Here is a 23,873-nt window from a genome sequence, read left to right as displayed (position 1 = left end):
GCCTAGAAAAAGTGATGTCATTTCTCACCCAAGATCACACTGTTGGTGGCAGGGTCTCTTCACTTCTCATCCCGGCCCTCGTGCCCCGATTAGGGTGAGCGTTCATTGCCCAGGAGCTAGGTGAAAGGCCGTGCTGAATCGTTTTGTCTTCTCTGATAGAATCCCGTCACGGGGCTGCTGTCAGCCAGTCACGAGCAGAAGGACGCCTGGGTGCGGGATAACATCTACAGCATCCTGGCTGTGTGGGGCCTGGGCATGGCCTACCGCAAGAATGCTGACCGCGATGAGGACAAAGCCAAGGCCTACGAGTTGGAGCAGGTAAGGCTGACTGGCAGCCGTGGCTTGGCCGCTCAGCACCTTTTCCTTGAACTGAAAAGCCTACAAGGAGGTAGCTGTGTGTGCAAAACAGTCTGGTACAGGCTTCTCCTCCATTTCTGCTATAGTATATTTTGGGGAGGCACTTTGGTGGTCTCAGCCTCTCATGTGTCTCTCCTTTTGAGATTTTTCCCTCCATAAAAAAACAACAAAAAATCGCACTGAATAGACATCCAAATTTCTAACTAGCTACATTTCTCTCACACGTGCTCTGTCAATTTTGTACATACTTATATACAAGATGTCATTGTAAACTAATATGATAGTTTTTAAAGAGTCAGCACACCAGAACTACACATTCCAAAGTGTATACTCTTTGGAGTAATCATGTTGAAAGGATATTTATCCAAACATTATTGCCACTGCTTAAAACATGTTTGGAATTTCCTTTAAAAATGCCTTTCAGTTTGAGTCATTCTAAAGCAGTCTTTTTAATTTATAGTCACCCTTTAATTTTGAACCACATTGGTGGTGTCCAATTTTTGTGCCTGTGTTACCATACAGCACAATGAGGACCTTTTATTGTTTTCCAAAATTAGAAACCAGCATACCCACCAAAGCGAAGACTTGCCCATCACTAAGTATGTAAGAAAATAATCTGCCCCTGAGCACAGGAAGTATTTTCAGAGTGTTTTGAGTAATAGCATTGAAGTAAGGAGCATTGATGTATAGAAGTATAGATCTCTTGGCATGAGAGCGTTTGGGATTTGTCTTTGATTCATCATTTCTCATTGGCTGGCACAGCCAGTGGATTGTCAGGTCCAGGGAGAGTTCTTACGGCCCAATTGGTGATTGTTTATAGCAACCAAAGTGGGCATGAGTGGCGGCAGCCTTGACAGCAGTAGGGAAGCTAAGAGAGGAAGCCTGTCTGTGTGAGCAAGGAAAGGACAGTCTGGATTTGACTAGGCATGCTGAGTATGAGGTAATGAAATCACCCAGTCTTGGAGGTAAGGCAAGAATGGGTAGTATTGAAAATGCACATAGGGACTTCCCTGGTGGCGCAGTGGTTAGGAATCCTCCTGCCAATGCAGGGGACACGGATTTGAGCCCTAGTCTGGGAAGAGCCCACATGCCGCAGAGCAACTAAGCCCGTGTGCCACAACTACTGAGCCTGTGCGCTAGGGCCCGTGAGCCACAACTACTGAGCCTGCGTGCCACAACTACTGCAGCCCACGTGCCTAGAGCCTGTGCTCCGCAACAAGAGAAGCCACTGCATTGAGAAGCCTGCACATCACGACAATGAGTAGCCCCCGCTTGCCACAACTAGAGAAAGCCCACACACAGCAACGAAGACCCAATGCAGCCAACAAATAAAATAATTAATTTATTAATTAATTAATTTTAAAAAAGAAAATGCATACAGCAAGCACTGAATGCTCCTCTAAGAACTTGGCTATTACATAAGTGAATCATTCATTTAACAGTGTAATAATTTGACATTCATGTCCTCCAAACTTCCTAGCCTCCTCTGACACAAAATCCAAGTAAACCCATGCCTGTCTATTCACACTCACATGCATGCGTGCGCATACACACACACACACACACACACACACACACACACACACACACACACACACACACACACACACACACACACACACACACACACACAACCTCTCCTCTAAGCAATTTCTGATCTGGGTTAGAGTAGACTAGATTTGCCTATCTGTGACTGACAATAGAGAGGCACAAATAGGCCACATTGTTTGATTTGTTGAGTGTGGTTAATAACTAAAGAAGACATCTCCCTTGATTATGGAAAATAACACAGGATCTTCCAATGATCCTCAACAGGGACACTATTGCATTTGGGGCTTAGGCAGTACAGTTGTTATTGTGTGAGACTGTCCCATGAATTGCAGGACATATAGTGTCCTTAGTCCTTACTCACTAAATGGCTGTAACTCCCACCCCCATCATGGTGACAATAAAAATGCCTCCACCCCACATTTCCAGATGCTCCCCCATCCCCAGGGATGGTAATGTCACCACCAGTTGGGAACCACTGTGCTTCTTCACAATGGAAAATAACTTTTCTTTATTTGAGGGGAAGTCGATTGGCAAATGTTTACGCTGCACACCATAGGAAATGTTAATTATAACTGTTAATTATATCTTTTAATTATGAGGTAATATTTTCTGCATCAAAAGAGTTTATGACATAAAGTGAGATTATACTCTAGACTCCTAGGATTTTAGAGATGGAAGAATCTGAAGGGTGATCCATTTCAGACTTTGGCAATTAACTTTCGTGGCCCTTCACTATGCCTTCCCCTGCAAACCATGTGCATTCTGTAAGAGAGGAGACGCTGAAGGCCCTGGGTGGGAACTTCTTTCAGCCAGGCTACTTTGACCTAAAAATATCCCATTCTCCAGCCACTTGTGAAGTAGTTATATAGAGTTTTTAATAGGACATATTAAGACCAGTCTTTCAGTGGGCCTGAATTGTGGAGCAAGTGGGAGGCAACACAATGTATTGACTAGGAGCTCAAACTCTGGAGTCAGAGGACCTGGGCCCTGTCCTTGCTCCCCATCCTGCCAGCGGAGAGACTTGAGCAATGTTGCTTCATCAGCCTCAGGTTCCTCATCTATAAAGTGGGGAAATAATAACACCCACCTCATAAGGGTGTTGCAAGAATTAGTGGGAATCCAGGTAAAGTGTTTTGTACAATACCAGGACAGAACGTCTGATTATCATAGTGATATTGATATTATTTATAATAATAATACATATTATTAAGAAACGTTGGCGGCTACTTGCATTTTGTAAGAACTTTACTCAGTGGTCCAGTAATGGTGTCACAAATGGCTATTTTGGCAAAGCATCATTATTTTGGGGCAGGCATGGTGGTGGACTTAATTCATCCTTAGTATAACAAAAATAAATTACTAAGAATTGTGATACAAAGCTCCAGGGTACTAGGCTTATAAAAATTGTCTTGCTAAAAGCAGGAGTCACTGGATTTCAGTGCCAGGAGGTACCATCTGGTCCAGCTCCTTTATCTGAGATAAGTCACTTTGTCAAGAATTTCTTTGTGATGCAGTGGATAGAAATAACCCAAACAATCAGAATGCATGTATATGCCTTCTCGGGGAAGGCTCCAGGCAGCACTGGCTTACCAGCCATGTGGTCAGGAGGTTGTTTTCATGGAGGTTGTTTTCATGTTTTCAATAAGCTGGCCTTATTACTGATTCCATTTTATGTCCGTAGAACGTGGTGAAACTGATGCGGGGTCTTCTCCAGTGCATGATGAGACAGGTAAGTGGAAAACGACAGATGTATTTTTGGGTCATCTGAGTGGGCACTTCATATTCATGGTGACAACTAACACTCTTAAAGTGTTCTGAACTTTTCTTCTCAAGATGAAGAGAAATTGAAAATATTTTGCTTACTTTCTCCTTTTAAAATTATCTTCAATAATTTTATTATGCTATAGAACCAGAGTCAAAGAATACTTTCTCAGAATCTCTTTTCAAGAGTTAACTTGTGTAGAAGGAGAATGTGCCCTTTTTTTTTTTAACAGGGAAGAAAACGTTGTTTTTAAAAGCCACTCCTAGAAAGCCATGTACTGTTGTTTATTCTGTTGAGTTTATAAAAGGGTTTCTTTTGAGTTGAAATGCTTGAGTTTTTAAAACTTGACATTGATATTATTGATATTTTCAGTGAGGGGTAAATAAAACAATTTGTTGAGCATGTACTGTATACAGAACATCATACTAGGATCTACACAGATCCCAAGATAAATATGATACAGTCCCGACCCTTAATCGGCACGTGCCTCATTAGTCTTCAAAGACGACATTGCTCTTTCCCTTTCAACATAAGGAAACAAGATTGGAAATTTAAAGAGGAAGAGGAGGTTCCTCTCCCTCCCCTCCTCCCTCCCTCTCATTGAGTTCCTACTGTGTGTCACAGCTCATGCTGGAGATATCAGACAAGGAAACCCTGCGGCTTGACCCCTCAGCCCTGCAGAACTTGTTAAAATGGCGCTGGGCTCAGACATTTCTGGTGATGGGCAGGAAGAGTCCCCCGCACAGCCTCTCTGTGTGGTGCTCACTAGTGAACATCCATCCCCTGCCTTCCATCCCACTGGCTCCCAGAGGTAACAGATAAAAGGTCTAGATCCAAGAGATTGACCTTTGCCAGCCATGAACCCCTTAGCTGCGAGCAGCCGACTTGCTTTCTCAGGTGAATAAAGTGGAGAGGTTCAAGCACACTCAGAGTACCAAGGACAGCCTGCATGCCAAGTACGACACCGCCACCTGCAGCACCGTCGTGGGCGACGACCAGTGGGGCCACCTCCAGGTGGATGCCACCTCCCTCTTTCTCCTGTTTCTGGCCCAGATGACTGCCTCCGGTGAGCCAGGGCTGATTGACCTCATTGTACTGGGAGTGACCATCCAGAAGGGGGCGGGGAGGGGCAGGCATTGATCAGTATTCAAAATAAGCTATTTCTGTAAAGAAAAAGCATGCTTCTTTTTGCGTTGCATTATGTGCGCTACTCTGTGGCTCTGTTGACAGTCAGCCTCCTGAACCCTTGCAGAACGAGGGCTGTTGCACCAGCTCTGTCAGCATCTCACTGGTTGATCCCAAAGCTTCCTTGCTGTCTCTGTCGCCTAATTATTGGACCAACCTAGATCAGATCTACGTTCAGCAGTTCAAATATCTGCAGACGGTGTCATGCTCCATTTTAGAGTTTTCTTCTCCCGGAGTAGCAGGCCCTTCAGCTCTTCCTCTCACTACCCTGTCACCCTCTTTAGACACACCCTCGTTTATCCAAATTATAAACAAACAAAATAATTTCTAGAAGTCAGCAGTTTGCCCAGAGTTGTCTTTCAGTCCATAGCACCCATGCTGTGAGTGGGCCAAAAACTCCTGGGTGGTGAGCATCGTTCTCGTTGAAGCCCAAGCTGTTGGCTTTCATGGAGGCCTGGACACCAGGCCTCCCGAGCTCCAAGCTGCTGCCCCGCTCTGTGCACCAAATAGCCTCAAGTTAGGTCACTTAGCTGCTGTGTCTCAGAGTTCTTATCTCCAGTCCCCTAAATTCACGCTCCTGAGCTAGAGGCTTCCCATTTATTTCAGGCTGCAAATGTGAAACTCTAAAAATAGGAGAAGTCAGTAAATAATACTGTTATGGCTTCGTGAATAAACCAGGCACTTTAAAAAATATGTTTTGGTTATGAAAGTTAACGTGAGCTCACTGTAGATATTTTGGAAAATATAATGAAATACATAGAAAAAAAATCTCACTGCCAACTTTCATTCGAATGTGTCTCCTCCAAGTTTTTTTTCCTATGCATTTTAAAAACATATTTAAGGTCATACTATATGCATAAATATAGTCTTTTTATTACATAGCATTATAACTTAACCATTTGCCCCTTGATATTACAAGCTGTTTATAAACATAATTTTAATGACTTTATCAGTGGATATTCCATAATTAGTTTGACTATTCCTTTATTCTTTTTTTTTTTTTTGCTATTATAACTATGTTGCAGTACCAACTTTGACCCCCATCTCTATTTGCTTCCTTCCCTTAGTTAGATATCATTCAAAGGCTACTCATACTTATTGCTAAATTGTTTTCAGAGCAGTTTACTAGTTAAACTTCCCCCAGTGATGTTAAGGGTGCATATCTTACCATACCCATACCAGCTTCAAGAATTCATACTTTAAAAATACATGTTGGGGGCTTCCCTGGTGGCGCAGTGGTTAAGGATCCGCCTGCTGATGCAGGGGACACGGGTTCGAGCCCTGGTCCGGGAAGATCCCACATGCCGCAGAGCAACTAAGCCCGTGCGCCACAACTACTGAGCCTGCTCTCTAGGGCCCGCGAGCCACAGCAGCTGAGCCCATGTACCTAGAGCCCATGCTCCGCAGCAAGAGAAGCCACCGCAACGAGAAGCCCGTGCACCGCAACAAAGGGTAGCCCCCGCTCACTGCAACTGGAGAAAGCCCACATGCAGCAACAAAGATCCAGCTCAGCCATAAATAAATAAATTAATTAATTTAAAAAAATAAAAATACATGTTGGAACTCTGCTCAGTATTCTGTAATAACCTAAATGGGAAAAGAATTTGAAAAAGAATAGATAGGTGTATATGTATAACTGAATCACTTTGCTGTATACCTGAAACTAACACAACATTGTTAATCAACTATACTCCAATATAAAATAAAAATTTAAAAAATCCAACAGGAGAACCAAAAAAAAAATAAAACATGTATTTGTCATAACCAGTTATACATTCAAAGACCCAAGCAAAAAACCAGCTCTCCTGGTCACTGCCTGCTTTAACACGTTGATGTAGCCGCCTGGGCAGATCCATGAGGTGAAAAGCCATCTCCTGTAGTTGAGGGCTCTACTTTCCCCATCTGCCATTGGGGAAAAGTACCCGCCCTTTGGCTCACTCAAAGATAAGACAGTGGTTGCTCTGGGCTAAAATGCTTGCTTTGTGGAATCTTCTCTGCACAAATGCAACACATACCCGAAAGCCCCACATCTTCTCTTTCGATCCTTTCTACTCCTAGGCACACACACAAAAGTGGAGCCATTCTTTCCTTCCTCCCTTCCCTCCCCCCATCCTTCCGAGATTAGACATTAACTGTTACAGTTTACTTCATACTTAATTTTTGATGCCCTAGTAAGAAAAATGAAAATGAGGGTAAAAGGATTTATTTCCTAGTGTAATATTTGTAATTTGTAATTGGCAGCTCTCTCTTCACAACGTAATTCCGTTAACTCCATTGTTTGTTTTTCTTTACTAGGCTTACGTATTATTTTCACTCTTGACGAGGTGGCCTTCATACAGAATCTTGTTTTTTATATAGAAGCTGCATATAAAGTCGCTGTAAGTGTCAAACCCAGTGTTTTTTTTTTCAGGTGTCCCAGTGTCAAAAATAATAAAAATCATACAGCTCTTTGAGGGCCAGGCTGTTTGGGGCTGACCAGAAGTTAGCAAGATTAGAGCTATAAGATTACGTCACCTCTGCACACAAAGTGCACGTTTCTGTCCAGGAGCTCAGTTGGGGAGCTTCTGTTTTTGGAATGTGCCATATGCTCTCTTTGAATCCATCACGCTTATTTTAAATAAGACTCTAAAATGTCCTGTGGCACGTCCACAGGCCAGCCTGAATCAGGATGAAGGGCAACACCGCAGGAGCTGCGGTGCCATGGGGATCACCCCAGGCAGCCCACAGGTAGGAGGCTGGAGCCAGATGTGTGCCCTGGGCCAGGTGTGTGCGGGTGTAAATATGTAGAAACTCAGTTTCTCCAGGCTTTTGTCTGCTACAGAGAGTGGAGCCTGACACTTGTAGAGAACAGCTAAACTGCAAAGCTGAGCATAAGAGCAGTAAGGAAAGGGTAGAGTTTGTTTTTTTTCTAAAAAGCCATTAAAGCAAGGATCAGCAAACTTTTTCTGTAAAGGGCCAGAGAGTAAATTTTTTCAGCTCTGCAGTCTCTGTTGCTGCTACTCAACTCTGCCATTGTACCACAAAAGCAGCCATAGGCAACTCGTGAACTCGTGAACGTGGCTGTGTCCCAAATAGACTTTATTTACAAAAAACAGGTGGCAAACTGTTTTGGTCCAAGGGCCGTAGTTTGCTGACCCCAGGTCTAAAGTGGTGATTCTCAACCACGGGCAGTCTTCCCCTCCCAGGGGACATTTGGCAATGTCTGGAGACGTTTTTGGCTGTCACTCTGGGGAGAGTGCTACTGACATCCAGTGGGTAGAGGCCAGCGATTCTGCTGAACATACTAAGTGCACAGGACGGCTCCACACGGCAGAGAATGATCAAGTTCCAAATGTCAGTGGTGCTGAGGTTGACAAACCCTGGTCTAAAGAAACTTGGGAAGTCTTTGTGGCAAGGGCGGGACTTTAGCTGGACCTTGGTGGATGAGTAGGGTTTGGATTGGCAGAAGGGAGGGAAAAGGGTGTGGGAGTAGCAGGACCAATAACAGGCAGGAACAGGCTGTGAGCATGGGAACAGCTTGGGGAAAGGGGTGCAGAGTGAAGGAGTATTCTTAGGGTGAAAGCTGAGTACTTAAGAATAGTAGAAAGTAAAGTCAGCTTGTGGACGTGCAGGAGGTGGGGCTGGATAATAGAGGTATGGCCATGCAGAGAGAGAGATTTGAACGTGATCCACTAGGGAATAAACAGGTCGTCATTTTAGACTCTTCTGCTGGAGAGTGAGCTGATCAAAGCAGTTTTGAAGGATGAGTCAGTCCCTTGGCTCCAAGGTTGGAGTGAGGACGGGTTGGAGCGGAAAGGCCCAGCTGTGAGGAGTCCTGAAGGGAAGGGGTCCTGGGGCTCAGCAACAAGGCCTGCTTGGCAGGGAAGAGTCTGAAGTCACTCTCGTGTGTCTAAGTCTAAAATTTCTCATTTTGAAAATGTTCATCTTTCTCTGTAATAATAAATGCCAGAATTTTGGCATTGGTCCTGTTCTTCTTGGGTTGCAGCCTTTCAGTAGTGCATATAGCATTATTTCAAAACGGTATCCAGTGCTTGGGTTTCTTCAGTGAAAATATCAACTATAAAAGTTAGGTATGCATGTATCAAGTCCTCTATGTGGACGGGCTGTTCTAAGCCAGTTCCTATTAATTTGTTTCAAAATACCAGGAAAGTCCAGTATTCTGAGCCTCAGTTTTGACTTTGGCTTCTGTTAGTTGCTGAGCATTTTTTTCCCAAGAGGTAATGTTAAAAGCAGGTATTAAATTATTTTAAGTGGTTTGGTTGGCTTCACCTAGTTATAACCCATTTGTTAAAGTTTCTTTATTCCATCTTACAATTTAATACAAGTTCAAACGTGTTAGATAAGTAAAGGGCAGCCTTTTATTTTAAGATAAAATGTTCTGGTCTCTACAAATCAAGAGTTTCTTACAAATTACTAACTTTAGAAATAAGAAAATTGAGAGTGTCTTTGTATGCATTTTTGTTCCACTTGAGTATTTACTTCCAAAAGTCTACCCAGAGGTCAAATGAACTGAAATCGAGAAAGAACACAGCTCGAATATGTAAAGCCATGAATTTAGTAGCCTTCGAGAAGAGAGATTCATGTTTCTTCATGCCTGCAGTGACGTGAACGAATCATTTTTCCATAGCACTTTTCATATACCTCTTTTTCCCTTTTTCTCCCGCAGGATTATGGAATGTGGGAACGTGGAGATAAGACCAATCAGGGCATTCCAGAACTGAATGCAAGCTCTGTAGGAATGGCCAAGGTGACAGTCTCGTCCTGTTTGTTCTTCCTTCTGTGCGTCTGTAACTGCTTTGGTTTGGTTCTCATCGTTAGGGGTTTGGATTTGATCTGATAAGCATATTTTTCAAAAGTCAGCAAGTATGGAATTCAAGTGGCACATGTACCCCAGCCAACTGAAATTATAGGTAAAAAAATGTAGGTTTCTTACACCGAAATCTGCGTGTACCTGAAAATAAGTGCATTCCCTCCTTACTATCCATTGTTATCACCCACACATCTAAGCTCTTGCTGTTGTCGAAGAAGCTGGATGTGTGATGTCCAGTCTTCTTTTCTGGGTCATAAAGGGGCTGAAGAATATGATCACTTTGTAGGACAGGGCTCACAAGTTTAAAAGTCTACAGGGTCAGGTCAGGCGAGTAATATAAACAAGTGAAGCCGGCCAGATAGAAAAATATCAGGGGGTACTGAGGACGCTGCAAACTTTCTCTGTAGGTATTCTAATTCAAAATCATTTAAGAAACTTCCTCAGGCCAAACAAGACATGCCTGTAGGGCAGATTCAGCCCGCTGGCCACCAGTTGACATGTCTTGCCCTAGACATTTAGCACGCCTCCTCCCTCCCCTCTTCCTCAAGACTGAAGCATAATTTTAGACAGAATAAAGACTCCAGAACTAGAATTCTTAAAGCAACAATAAATTTGCTCTGTTAAGGTCAACTGACAGAAAACATACTTAATACTAAAAAAAGTTAATATTTTTGAGTGCCAAATATGCTAATGTTAGAAGTCAGCCGCTAAAATAGGTGAAAGAAAAGCCGCCCATGAATTTAGCCCTCCACCCCTTACACACACAAAGCTGTGTTGTTAATGTTTCATTATTGGGTAGAATAGTAATTTCATTTTGGGAAATGGTTTTCTGTTTTCTCTTTCTTGTTCCTGCAGTGAGCAGCAAAACACAGGAAAGCTCTTATCCACTGAAAATAAGGATAGAACACGAGTATAAGACACTTTAGTGGATTTTAAAGATTTGTTTTACCACGTTTGGGAAAACATATATGCTAGATTGCTTAATGAAAAAGGGGTGCCAGATGTGGGAGTGTATGTGTACTAGCAAGAAAAAGTAATTCATACCTGTGCTTGTAGGCAGCCCTAGAGGCAATTGACGAACTGGACCTTTTTGGAGCCCATGGAGGTCGCAAGTCCGTGATCCACGTTCTGCCCGATGAGGTCGAACACTGCCAGGTAATGGCTCAAGGCTCTCATGTTCCAGAGAGTAGGGAAGGAGACTCATGAAGTGGAAGACTTGGGCTCCAGTTCAGATCCTCACCTTCCTAGCTTGATGGGACTTGGCTTCTTTGAGTTTCAGTTCCCTCATCCATAAAATGGGCATACTGGGACCTTCTCCTCCTGCTGCACAAGGTGGTCACAAGGATCAGAGTAAATCAACTTAGTTTGTCAGAGTACTTTGTAAACCAGAAAATACTGTGCAAACATAAGACACAGTGATGATGTTGTATATGGAGTCAATAATCAAGGCAGCCTTGTTTCGTTGGAGGCAAAATCGGTTTTATGTTTTTTGAGCGTGTAGGTGGTTTTCTCTCAGGTTTATTTCATGAGGTCCCCAAATTGGATGACTAGCAGGCAGGAGTTCACTTGGGGAGGGAGTGGGAATGGGCAGAATGGATGGTGGAGGAGAGATGATATGGGAGAAATGGCAAATCAGTAAAATCTCCCTGAAATACCCGTCAGAGAAAGGTGTGATTTGATGCAGATTAGGGGACTCCATTTAGCAGACAGTAGGTCACCAGTTGCTGACACATCAGCAAACTCTTATTTAGTGAGGGCTTACCGCATGCCAGGTACTGTGCTAGGGCTGTGGGAGTGAGATATATAAAAACCTGTAAGCAGAGCGCTTCCGGTGGGAGTGTGTGTTTCAGGCAGAGAGCCGAGGGAGAGTGACTAGTTAAAGAACTGGGCTTGGGGGTCATTTGGCTATAGAAAATGAAGCTTTGTTCTGAAGCTGAAGGGCTCCCCCCCATATTTAACTCCTTCTAGCTCTTTCCATTTCCCTCCATTATATAGTCCTTAATGGGGAGTCTGCTATTTCTTTGGGTGTGGTTTAATAAAGTCAAGCTGGTATGCATCTTAATAGATGTGTAGTCCCTAGTAGAGATTGCATGAGCTCTGTAGCCAGCTGGACCTGGGTTAGAATCCTAGCTCTGTCGCAGACTGGCTGCATGCATTTAGGCATGAGTCTCTGTGTCTCAGAGTCCTCACGTGTGAATTGGACATAGTTCTCGAATTCCTTCATATAGAAGATTTAATAAGCTTATGTTTGCAGGGGTCTAGTCCCATGTCTATACATGTTAGATCTCAGTGTTAGCTCTCTTCCCTTCCCAAACTTTTCTTTATAATTTCACCTTCCTTTAGTTTACAGTGCCTAATCCAACCACCTTATAATTGAGGCCATATTATAGTGCCACTAAGTAACCCGTTCTTTCTAGGACTAAACTAATTCTGTTTTGACTAAACCATTTTGCCTGTTCATGTGGTCTTTTGAATTTGACTCCTTTAAGTAGTTCCTGGGTCACCCAGTCCAACCGGTCACATTCCACAGAAGCCAGACATTTCTTTGGCCTGGTCCCATATGTGTGTTCTTCTCTGTCTCTTATCTTCACAGCCAGGACACGCTAGCCTACTGACAAGGTAGTCCTTAGTCCCTTCCCTGCATGTCCTAAAGGCCCAGCGAAGTCAACAGAAGGCACGAAAGGAAGGGGGACAAACAGTTCTCAGCATGGGCTCCAGGCGTACTACTGCTCTCCCCAGACCCCTTTTCTCCTGCAAGGAGCAGGAAGCATTGGCTGGGTAGGCGAGGTCGCCCAGCAGGGGCCATGTTGGTAGGAAAAAGCTCTGCTCAAAATTGGCAAACTCATTCAAATGTTCCCTTGGGGTAAAGTCGTCGTTTCTAGATACTGTATGTAACTATTAGTGCTTCCGAGGTTAAAGCCACCTGTTTGTTTTTCGTTCAGTCTATTCTGTTCTCCATGCTGCCAAGAGCATCGACATCTAAAGAGATTGATGCTGGACTTCTGTCCATTATTTCTTTCCCGGCCTTTGCAGTGGAAGATGTGAACCTTGTGAATGTGACCAAAAATGAAATTATTTCCAAGCTCCAGGTAAGCATTGGTCACACTGGTGCCCTTCTGCCCTGTGTTAAGTGCCCCTTTCAGACAGTGACGTGGAGCAGCTCACCCAGGCCTCGGTTCTCCATGAGATCAGTTGCTCAGTATCTAAGTCGACTCATGATTGAGGTTTCCAAAGCTGAGTCTGGATAAGTCTTGGAGTGATCAGTGCCTTGGTTCTCTTTCTAAGTAGCAGAGCTTCAATTCAAGCTGGCACCTTTAAACCCCAATTCGTATCACTCCCGTACTTCTAAGGCAGAGCTTCTTAACCCTTTAGAGATCCCAGACAGACTCTTTTAAGAATCTCTTGAAAGGTAAAGTCCCCGCCAGAAAAAAATGTACATGTCCCAATATCCTGAAACTTTACACACAATTTCTGGGGACTTGGAGATCCCAAAGTTAAATTGAGGTTAAAAAAAATCCCCGCTCCAGGGTGAAATGCAGCAACTATGACACATGACACCAAACTGAGAAGGTTACGCAGTACTCCAGCCAACTGAAGTTATCAGTAAAATGATTGAAGAATGTAAGTTTCCTAAACTGAAATCTGCATTTGATGATCCTACTTAGATTCGGTGAAAAATGCTTTTAGCCTTTGGAAACAAAGGGGTAAAGGGTCTCCAACCATATCCCCCAAAGAAGGCACTGTCTCAGTTAGGGGCCAGTGGAGAAAACAGAACCTCTTTAATTTGTGGAAGTAGGCAGGGAATTAATGTAGGGAATGAAGCGTTTCAAGGGGAGCAGTTCAAGACCGGGCCTCCCAGGATGCCCCAATCACTACAGGGCTGGCCACTAGGAGCGTGCCTGCCTCCATGGCCAGTGCTAGAGCAGTGCCACTTACTTAAGAAATTGGGCAGTGGACACCCAAAACTGCGATCCAGGGATTAGGGAGGCAGATTCAGAGAGCACTGCCACTGTCCTTCTTTCCTGACCCCCAAGAAGCTGGAGAGGAACACTGGAGCCTGCAGCAGGAAAACCAGCAGCGATGGCCCTAAGCCACAGGGAGCCCTGCCACCTCCCTCACCTACTTCTTGCCAGGTGCAGGCTTCTTTGCATCCGGAGCCTAACTGCGAGGAGTCTGGAATGTCCTGTGGCTTTCCAGTCTTTCCAGTAGAAGCAGTCCAGTCAATCCACGTATCTGCCTTGGTGGCTTCTCCAAGCAGTAAGGGCCCCTTTGCATCTTTGCACGATACAGCAAATCAGAATGAAAGGATGGTCATTCAGTGAACTATCGGTAATTAATCTCTCAGCCCTGACTGCCACTCTAATGGAAGGTTTTGGCATTCCCTTCCAAGCACTGATCAAACCTGAATTTACTTTGCTTATTACTTAAAAATAAGTTTTTGTACTGATAGCAAAGAGCATTTGGTACCCATTTTGTTACTAAAAGATTCATGGGAAAGGGGGTGAAGGGCTGACTTGAATCAAAGAGGCAAAGAAATTCTGTTTCATCAAATGCATCTTTTTTCTTTATCTTCTTAGGGGCGTTACGGATGCTGTCGCTTCCTTCGAGATGGTTATAAAACCCCAAGAGAGGTTGTATTTAAAGATTGTTTCTTCTGATTCCTTAACTGCTTCATATCTAAGTTGCCACTGTGGTGTTCTCCCTCTGTTGATTATAAAATTTACATGTTGGAATATAAAACTTACATGTTGGAATATTGGAAGCAAGTCTTAATTTTGGAGTCAGCAAGCTGGAGTTAGGCAATAGAATAGTAAGATCATCTGGAGGACAGCAAGCTGGTGGTTTAAAACCAGCTTTTAGACAAGGACAAACAGTTCTGTGGCTCACACGTGTTTTTAAAAGGCTACCTGTGGCCTCCTTGGGTTCCTTTGCCATAGTGACTGATATAATGATATCAATAAAACAGATAGTCTGCCCGGCACTGTGAGAGGCAAATTGCTATTTATTTGTTATAGAGATATAGTAAGCTTTAAATAATAAACTACCCAGGAGTGTTGTGTACATTTGATTTACTTTTCTGAAATGTTACCATGGAAAACTGCCAAAAATAGCATCTCCCCATTATAGCAGAATCCTAATTATGCCAGCCTCAAAGCTGCATTGAATCAGAAAGCAGGGGACACCCATTGAGGTACAATGGTATTATGTATGTAATCTGACATTACCTTTTAGAGGGTTTACCTGTTTGGTTCCAGGACCCAAACCGATTGCATTATGACCCTGCTGAACTCAAGCTCTTTGAAAACATTGAATGTGAATGGCCTGTGTTCTGGACTTATTTCATAATAGATGGGGTCTTCAACGGTGATGCTGTTCAGGTGAGAAAATGCTGGGTGTTGTGTTGGTAATCAGCATTTTCATTCCACTGGTGTGCTGATTATTATTAGAACATAGGGTTATGCAGGAATTCAGGGCACTGTGTCAGTTATCTGTCACTGCTTAACAAACTTTCCTAAAACTTAGTGAATTAAAACAACAGCTATTTTGTTTGCTTATTATTCTGCAATTTGGGCAAGGCTCAGCAGGGACAGGTTTTCTCTGCTTCACCTAGTGTCACCTGGGATGGGTCAGTGGGGCTGGAGGATCTACATCCGAGATGGCCTCCCTCACATGGTTGGCAGCTTGTTGGCCCAGACCTTGGTTCTCCACGTAGCTAGCTTGAGCTTCTTACAGTATTGCAGTCTCTGGACAGTTAAGCTTTTTACATGGTGGTCATCTTCTCCCAGAATGCGAAAGCAGAAGCCGCCAAGCTTTCTTAAGGTTTAGGCCTGGAACTGGCAAAGTGTCACATCTGTTGCATTCTGTTGTTTAAGGGCTGTTGTTGCCAAACCAGGTTTGTTTTGCCAGAGAGCAGCAAGCAAGCCAAAACGCTGTGATGCCGAGGTTTGCAGCAAACAGAGGGTTTATTCGCAAGGCAGCCATGCAAGGAGAAAGTCTCAGGTCTACCTGAGCGAAGGCAAGGGGCTCGGTGTATTTATGGGATAAAGAATAAAGCAGCAGGGCGGTCTGAGGCTGGGGAAAGGTGATTGGGAAAAGGTGCAGTAATTGTCATTCTGCCCAAGTGTAACTAGGCTACAGGGTTCTGCATGTTCCAAAATGGAGGTGCTTAGCATGCTCTGAGGGTGGAGTTTTCAGCCCTCTGATGCCGAAAGGTCAGCGGACACTTGGGCATGCCCAATTGGAGGGTCAGTGGTCCTAACCAGTCTTAACCAGCTCAGTTGGAACCAGACACAGCTGACTCCAAGTTCCTAGACAACAACTCGGGCAAACGTCTTATTATTCAGGCAAAGTGCTGCTTGGAGGACTTGCAAGTCTTAAAAGGACTTTGATTAGTGAAGGCAGGTTACAGGTAAAATGGATTTGACTAATGATTACGCTTGGTTTCAGTCCCCCCTATCTTTTTTTTTTTTTTTTTTTTTTTTTTTTTTTTGCGGTACACGGGCCTTTCACTGTCGTGGCCTCTCCCGTTGCGGAGCACAGGCTCCGGACGCGCAGGCCCAGTGGCCGTGGCTCACGGGCCCAGCCGCTCTGCGGCGTGTGGGATCTTTCCGGACCGGGGCACGAACCCGCGTCCCCTGCATCGGCAGGCTGACTCTCAACCACTGCGCCACCAGGGAAGCTCCCCCCGTCTTTTGATCATTCCTCCATCTTAAGGGAAGAAGAGAGATTACCACTCTGGATACTTCCTGCCGATAAGGGGCATAGACCCACCTAGGGCTTGTGAAATGAACCTGTTTAGCCCTCATTTGAAAATATTCGCTTGTTCCCAGTTTCAAGTTAACATTTTGATCCCAATAAACAAATACCACCTATGTGCCAGCTGTCAAGGCATCCATAGGCCCAAGATGGGTAAACCATAGACAGAGCTGTAGCCTGAGGGGGCACATAGGATGCCACACATTGTTAAAACTTAGGCTCTTATTTTTAGGGATTTTATATAGGATAAGGCAGGGATGAAGTGTCTTACCTTTTTCCATGTTGGAGTGTCTTGATCATTATCAGTTTGGCTGAAACAATTAGATATTAAATATGGAAGGGACACAGGCTGGGAAAAGTAAGTATGGTTTCTATAATATCCTGGCCATGTAGAACCTTGACAAGGGTAGATGCCAGGGTCATTTTTTTTTTTTTAATCTGAGGACACAAGGAGAGGACCAAATTTCGACTTAGGATAAAACAGGTGACAGGAAATTCTCTGTTGATTAGCCTAACCCAATATGTTACATCTGAGGGCCTTTTATCGTAAGTCATTCAAGGGGAGGGCCCTCCATAAAGGCTGGAGGACTAGGAGGCGGGGGTCGTCGGGGGCCACCAAACAGTCTTCCACACACAGGTTTTGTTGTTGCTGCTGTTCTTTTCAGACCAGCAGTGCTTTTGCCATCCTTAAGGGTACTCTTAGCTAATGTCTTAATTAATGTGTCAGCCTCCTAACTGGTCTCCCAGCCTCGCTTCCTGCTGTTTCTCCACACCATTGCCAGTGATCTTATTAAGAAAGAGACTATGCTACTGCTTTGCTTAGAAGCTTTGAATGGCTTCCTGACTGCTTTTGGGATGAGGTACAAGCTCTTCACACGTTTTGTAGGATCCCATAAGATCGGGCCCTCGTTTTCACCAGTGTACCCCCAATTTCTTGTTACTTATTTCCTTTCTTGAGTTCTGTAATCCAAGCACATGGAAACTTTTTCAGTCCTTTGAGCAGGCCATGCTGTCTCTCCCCTTCTCTCAAATGCCCTTTCAACCCCCAACTTCCCCTCCCTCCTTCACGTGATTCGTTTTAAGTGTCTCTTCTTTCAGAAAGCCTAAAAGCTGGGTCAGGTGCCCCTTTTATATGCCCCACGGTTCTTATAACAGCTTGGCACCTGTAACAGTATTTCCCACTTAGTTGTCAAAGGACCCTGGTAGAGGTGGTCTCTCTCCAGTTCACTGGTGTATGCCCCACGCCTAGTACATAGTAAGTACTCAGTGAATATTTGTTAATGCAGCATTCATTTGTTCAGACAGATTTCTTTAGCATTTGCTGCCGTGCATACTTTGGTGAGCAGAACAGACCTGTCCTCATGAAGTTTACGGGGCTGACAAACTCAAACACTCCTGTTTTTTTAATCTGTTCAGATCTCATGTTCTGGGGTAGGATATGCAATCTAAGATTCGTTTTAGTTTTTGAAAGCTGCTTCTATTGAGGAATGCAGAGGTGTTTCAGAAGCGGCAGTAAATTTCAAATATTAATGTTCCCTCTTTGTTGATTCTCACTCTTATGCTTCAGTGATTATCTCGGTTCTTAACGTTTTCTGTCTTTTTATCCCAAGACTGAAAGATCTCAAAAAGATTGAGTTGGAATTTCAATTATGAACAAGCTTGAAAATTATCAGAAACAACAACAACAACAAAAAAGCTAAGGAGACAGAAAAGCCTGTTTAGTACCTTATTTTGTAGGTCTCACAGAATTTACTTCTCTTAGCCCCCTGTGCTGTCTCTTCCAGTTGCTGCCCAGTCACATTTTAAAGTGATGCACCCTGTCGTGCTTTGCTGTCCATAAATTTCAAACGAAGAGAAAATGAGATCTGGAAGGCATTTGACTGGGCTCTCCAAAGATGAAATGTGTCAAATAGCTGGGTGGCTGTTAAGGGTTTTTTTCTCTCTATTTCCCTTTTCATGTGTAGGGTTTTATTGGTGCCTTTTTAATTTAATAGAAATGTTTACAACAACAGCTTTTACCGAGTAGCACATCCTAAAAATTGGGGTACATGGATCATAGTACCTACACTTCCTTTTCTTCACATCTTATTCGTTCAGCAAATATTTCGTGAGCAATAAATGTTTGAACGGAGGGCTTCTTCAGTGGAAAACTACCAACAGGTGGAAATGAATGCACTGCTTAAGATCTGGCCTCCACTCCATAAAGCTTATAGTCTAGCTGGTGAGACAAAGTTTAAATATGTGAGAAGTTAAGAGTGAAGTATTTAAATCACGAATTAAAGACAACACATAAAAGGCTAGTCGCATTTAGTTCCTCCTAACATTTGCTGTCAGCAAGAGTCCAGGTTCCTCCTGCAGTCCTTGAGCTGAAGGTATTTGTGCGTTTCTTAGCCTTGTGTCCTACTTCTGATCTGTTTGTTGCCAAGAGAGCTGTTTTTCTGTGTTGCACTGCTGTTTCCTACCGTGGGGGATGGGGCTATTTTCCAGGTCCAAGAATACCGAGAGGCCCTGGAGGGAATATTAATCAGAGGCAAGAACGGGATCCACCTGATGCCTGAACTCTACGCCGTGCCGCCTAACAAGGTAAGCAGGTGCTGCTTATCTAATACAAAGTGAGATGGTGCTTGGCATTTGGGTATTTTTCATTCCCCCTTCAGACCTAACACTTTTTCTCCAGGAGAAGTGGTTTCTAAAGCCTTCAGTAGTGTTCCTGTTTATCACAGGAGTTACGGCTTTGGAGCCATGCTTGACCTGGCTGGTGCCCAAGGGAGGCGTTAGTTGAGGACCTTCAGAGGATACTTGTCCTTCTCCGAGCCCAAGGCCACACAGGCCCTAAAAAGCACAAAACACTATTAGGCACCATGTTCTCACACATTTCCACGGAAGAAGAAACCAGACAGAATCTCCCTGGGAGAGGGGGAGAGGTGTATAGGCATACCTCGCTTTACTTCAACTTCGCAGATAACTGCGTTTTTTTTTTAAACAAATTGAAGTTTGTGGCAACCTTTAATTGAGTTCTTCCAATAGCATTTGCTCACTTCGTGTCTCTGTCACGTTTTGGTAATTCTTACAACGTTTCAGACTTTTTCATTATTACTATATTTGTTATGCTGACGTGTGATCAGTAATCTTTAATGTTACTACTGCTGAACTTGATGAAGGTTCAGATGATGGTTAGTATTTTTTAGCAACAAAATATGTTTAAATTAAGATACATACAGTTCTTTTAGACAAAATGCTATTTCACACTTAGTAGATTACAGTATAGTGTGAACATAACTTTTATGTGCAATGGGAAACCAAAAAATTTGCGTGACTCCCTTTATATTCATTTTATTGCAGTGGTCTGGACCCAAGGTGTGCCTGTGTAGGGTAGCTGAGAATCTCTTCCTTTGAGTCAAGCAGTTCCTGAGCTAGAGCTTGAGTAATCACTTAGAAACCATTCTATATCATGAAGAGGGAAACTGGCCAGTTCCAAGAAGATGCCCAAAGATCGTTTTTTCTATCCACTTTCCTAGCTTGGGTCATGATGGACCTATATATCTTAATGGGAAGAAAAGAATTCTCGATTCAAGGCTATTTCTCTTTTGAATGTTCCTGTTGCTTCAAAGCTTCATTATTGCACTTTGGGGAGGAAGAGATTTCAGAGAGCAGTGTCCTTCCCCCGGTTGACAGGGCCTGCACTAGAGCGTAACCCTGCTGTCACACAGCAGCTTGGGTCTACGAGTTTGTGGTTGAATCAGGCCCACGAGCACATGGTCAGGGGACTGGCAAAGGCCTTTGAAATTATCTGCCTCAGTTCAGAGAGGCAGAGCTCAGACAGCACTGGGCTCTGCCTGGAACCAGACCCCAGGTTCAGGGCCTCCTCACAACCCCACGCTGCCTCCTAATGGGTGGTGCATTTCCAGGGGATGGACAGTCCCTCACTGTAGAGATCAGGCCATGGAGCCTGCAGGGGCTGTTTTCTTTCTAACTGTTAGAAACCTAGGTTTCCTGCAAACGTATTCATTTTACTATGTGTGATGTGTATGTGGTGGTGGTGGTGGGGGGCTGACAGTGGGGGCTGGGTACTTACTTCCTAGCAACTGCGTGTTCAGGTTGCCCCTTTTCCAGTATTGAGGCACTTGACAAAACAAAGTTGGTAATGGGCCGTAATTTGGAACCTGAAAGCATAGCGAGGGAAAATAAATAGCTTCAGGGGTATTTTGCCTATTTTATGATGGAGAATAACCATCTATCCATGTTCTACTAAAAGGCATATTTCCTGACTGTAGTAACTGCTAGGTGTTATAAGCTCTCCTTTTCTTCCTGGTGAACAGTTCTGGCTACGTGTTGTAAAGGGTTACTCTGCAACTTTTCTCTTCTGATCTCTACACTGACCTTTGGGCTTGTACTTGTCATTTCAGTATCCTCCTTTATCTAGTGTGTTTACACATCAGCTAGGCACCGATTTTGAACATTCTTTTATTTTGAGCACAGTTTGTATCTGTGCCGGTTCTGGATGACAGCTGGGAAGGTTCACCCGTCACATCTTAGTAACATGCAGAGACCACCACAGACAGGGCTGCCCCGACCCATATGGCACCTTTGTGCAAATTAGAAAAAGAGCCTCACTCTTGGAGTGGCCACAGCTCTGGGCCAAGGCGCCATCCAGCCTGACTTTCAGCGTCACTCACTTCCTCAGGTGGACAGGCTTTTGCAGGGCGCCACCACCCACGGGGCCTCCATTGGACAGCTCGAGACTAACGCAAGCGTACCCAGCAGACTTGCTTGGAGCAGCTGCTCCGGGCTGGGCAGCAGGCTAGGTACTGGGGTACAGAGGGGTCATGACGCTGGCTCTGCCTCTGCGAACTTGCAGGCTAGGGGGGTCGGAGGAGCGAATCCATGGGATGGAGGGCAGACAGAGGACCGCCGGCGGCAAAGGCTTGGTGCATTGGAGGACCTGCAAGCAGATTGGAAGGACTGAGGTGGAGAGGGGGAGACACATACCTCCACGGGGAGGCAGGAGCCAGCAATGGGTGGGAGGAGGGCAGAGCCAAGCTGTCTTTTGACCCAGATATCTTGTCTACCTTCTGTTCTTTGCATCGACTATTTCCCATTCCAGATCTATGTAATCTTTCTTAACAGTACTTACATTTCAAAAAGTTTTAATGTACAATCTGACTGTAAAAGTAATTCTGCATACTGCAAAACATACAAGATTCTATAGAAAGAAAATATTTCTCCCGAATCTTACTTCCCAAATATAACCACAATGATGTTTTGGAGAATCTCCCTCCACGTATTATCCTATTTGATTATTTGATTACTGGTAACATTTAATTCTGTTCCATTTATGAGCTTAAGTTTTTCTCAGTTTACTACAGAAAAATTTTTTAAATTTACTGCATGTATTAACAACATCACTGATTAATTCACAAGCAGAGAATGGCTCGTCTCATGATGTGATTTTCCCCTTTGGAGAAAGATGTGTTTCCTATTTCCTTCAATTGGCTTATGTTTTCTGGAGAAGAAAGTGGTCACTAACATTCCCCCAACCAACGAACGTTGTAATGACCCAAAACCCAAAGGTCAGCATGGAGTTTACAACAGAAAATTGCAGCCTTTTACAACACGTAGCCAGCACTGTCCATCAGAAAGAGAACTGTAGCTTATTTTGATGAGTCAAAAGCCCCCAATGGATTCAGCTTTTTGAGTCCCTGATGGAAAATTAGTGATCTAATAATACAGTTGTTTTTCCTCAATAAATAGCGCCACCTTCTGGTAATTTTCTTGCATCCGCACGCTGAGTTTATGAACCCCTGAGGAGAGCAAGATAGAAACCTGACTCAGCATCCAGAACTACACTGCCATGGCTGTTGGCTGATGTTTTAGATCATTGTACCCATAATGCAACCAAATATAAGTATGAGCTGTGACATTTCTTGTTGCCCAGAGCTGTGCTCAAAGACAGCAGGCCCAGTTTCCAGTGCCTATCTCTCAGCCTTTTGCCATCAGTGTGCTTGCGGGAAGAGCACTGGCTGGAACCAGGCCTGGGTTTGAGTTCCACCTCTGCTGCTTTTAGCCATGTGGCCCCCCGCGCAAGGGCCTCAGCCTCCATGGCCTCCTTATCCCAGCTCTCGCATAGAATTGGTTTGGAGGATCAAATGAGTGGCATTTTGTAAATCCTCCGTGCGCTCCCCATGTAGTGACGTTGGCCATTTTCTCCTCTGACATTCTGACTTCGGGTTTTCCTCTCTGCCAGGTAGATGAAGAGTATAAGAATCCTCACACGGTGGACAGAGTTCCTCTGGGGAAGCTGCCCCATCTGTGGGGTCAGTCCTTGTACATCCTCAGCTCCCTGTTGGCAGAGGTAAGGGACTTGGGGGCTTCACAGACTGGAAACCATCTGATTGGAAGTTCAGGGGACCCTGGAAGAACACAGGGGCTCTCTGCTCCATGTGGCTATGAATATCTTTGGCATCTTTTTTTTTTTAAGATTACATTCTTTTTTAATTTTTTTTTTAAGATTTTTTTTAACGTGGACCATTTTTAAAGTCTTTATTGAATTTGTTACAATATTGCTTCTGTTTTTTTGTTTTTTGTTTTTATGTTTTGGTTTTTTGGCCGCGAGGCATGTGGGATCTTAGCTCCCCGACCAGGGATGGAACCCACACCCCCTGCACTGGAAGGTGAAGTCCCAACCACTGGACCGCCAGGGAAGTCACCCGTCTTTGGCATCTTCATGGCTTTCAGGTCAACTGGTTGGGGTTGACTCTGAGGCTTGAGACCTAGGCTTGTGTCCGTATTTATAATAAACCGTTTTGGGCTTAGCTGCAAGCCAAGCACTCTCTGTCCCTCCCCCAGCGCCCCTTCCCACCAGCATTCCTGGTCTGTGGCTAGAACCTGGTTGAGTTGATGGTCGGTAGGAGGGCCGGAAACTTCTCAGCCAGGATCAGCACATGTATGAAAGATGCAGGGTTTGGGGGACTACTCCACACGGTCTTAGGTGCAGGAAGCAGGAGGACTCTGATGCTCCAGTGCTCTCTCCAGGAAGGGGCAGCGGGCTGGTTCTTCTGTAGTGGATTTTGTGTCGGCCGCTCCCTCAGCCAGTAGCACCGCCACACAGAAGGTCTGCTGCCTCTGACTCATTCCTCCTTGTTAAGCATTTTCTTGCCTCCAGGTTTAAGTTTTTAAAATACAAATGCTTTTGTGCCAGCTAAAAATGAATCCCCCTCCCCAGTCCTAAGTGTGAGTGATTTTTATCGGATGGCTCATCTTTCCTGGGAGGATCCTGCCCAGCTGAGTGCTTTGGACCCCTGGGGAGGGGTGGGGGCGGTGGGGGGCGGGGGAGCCAGGGGAGCAATGGGTTGGATGTCACTGGAGTTCCTGGTGGGTGAAAGGAAGACCCAAGTGAAGCTGTCACAGTGCAAGTGGCCCTTAGGTGCTGAGATGGAGCAGTTGCTTCATGGA

At 44.5% G+C, this 23,873-nt stretch overlaps 1 protein-coding gene across 10 annotated transcripts in view; it reads left to right on the top strand.

The window, feature by feature from the left end:
- Nucleotides 1-23,873, top strand: part of PHKA2 (phosphorylase kinase regulatory subunit alpha 2) — an 87,325-nt gene that overhangs the window by 29,612 nt on the left and 33,840 nt on the right. For all 10 annotated transcript variants that reach the window (XR_013825662.1, XR_013825663.1, XM_079910164.1 and 7 more), the window contains exons 2-12: nt 160-318; nt 3,590-3,637; nt 4,568-4,736; nt 7,151-7,233; nt 9,522-9,602; nt 10,722-10,820; nt 12,608-12,754; nt 14,243-14,296; nt 14,921-15,043; nt 18,909-19,004; nt 22,666-22,773. Coding sequence is in view for 8 of the 10 variants with exons in the window: in XM_079910164.1 (XP_079766290.1) it covers nt 160-318; nt 3,590-3,637; nt 4,568-4,736; nt 7,151-7,233; nt 9,522-9,602; nt 10,722-10,820; nt 12,608-12,754; nt 14,243-14,296; nt 14,921-15,043; nt 18,909-19,004; nt 22,666-22,773 (1,167 nt within the window). In the remaining 2 variants the exon portion in view is untranslated. The remainder of the gene's footprint in view (nt 1-159; nt 319-3,589; nt 3,638-4,567; nt 4,737-7,150; nt 7,234-9,521; nt 9,603-10,721; nt 10,821-12,607; nt 12,755-14,242; nt 14,297-14,920; nt 15,044-18,908; nt 19,005-22,665; nt 22,774-23,873) is intronic.

Source organism: Stenella coeruleoalba (assembly GCF_951394435.1).
Source record: "Stenella coeruleoalba genome assembly, chromosome: X".
NCBI lineage: Eukaryota > Metazoa > Chordata > Mammalia > Artiodactyla > Delphinidae > Stenella > Stenella coeruleoalba.
Note: the sequence above shows the minus strand (reverse complement) of the source record. Positions and strands in the feature narration are given on the sequence as shown.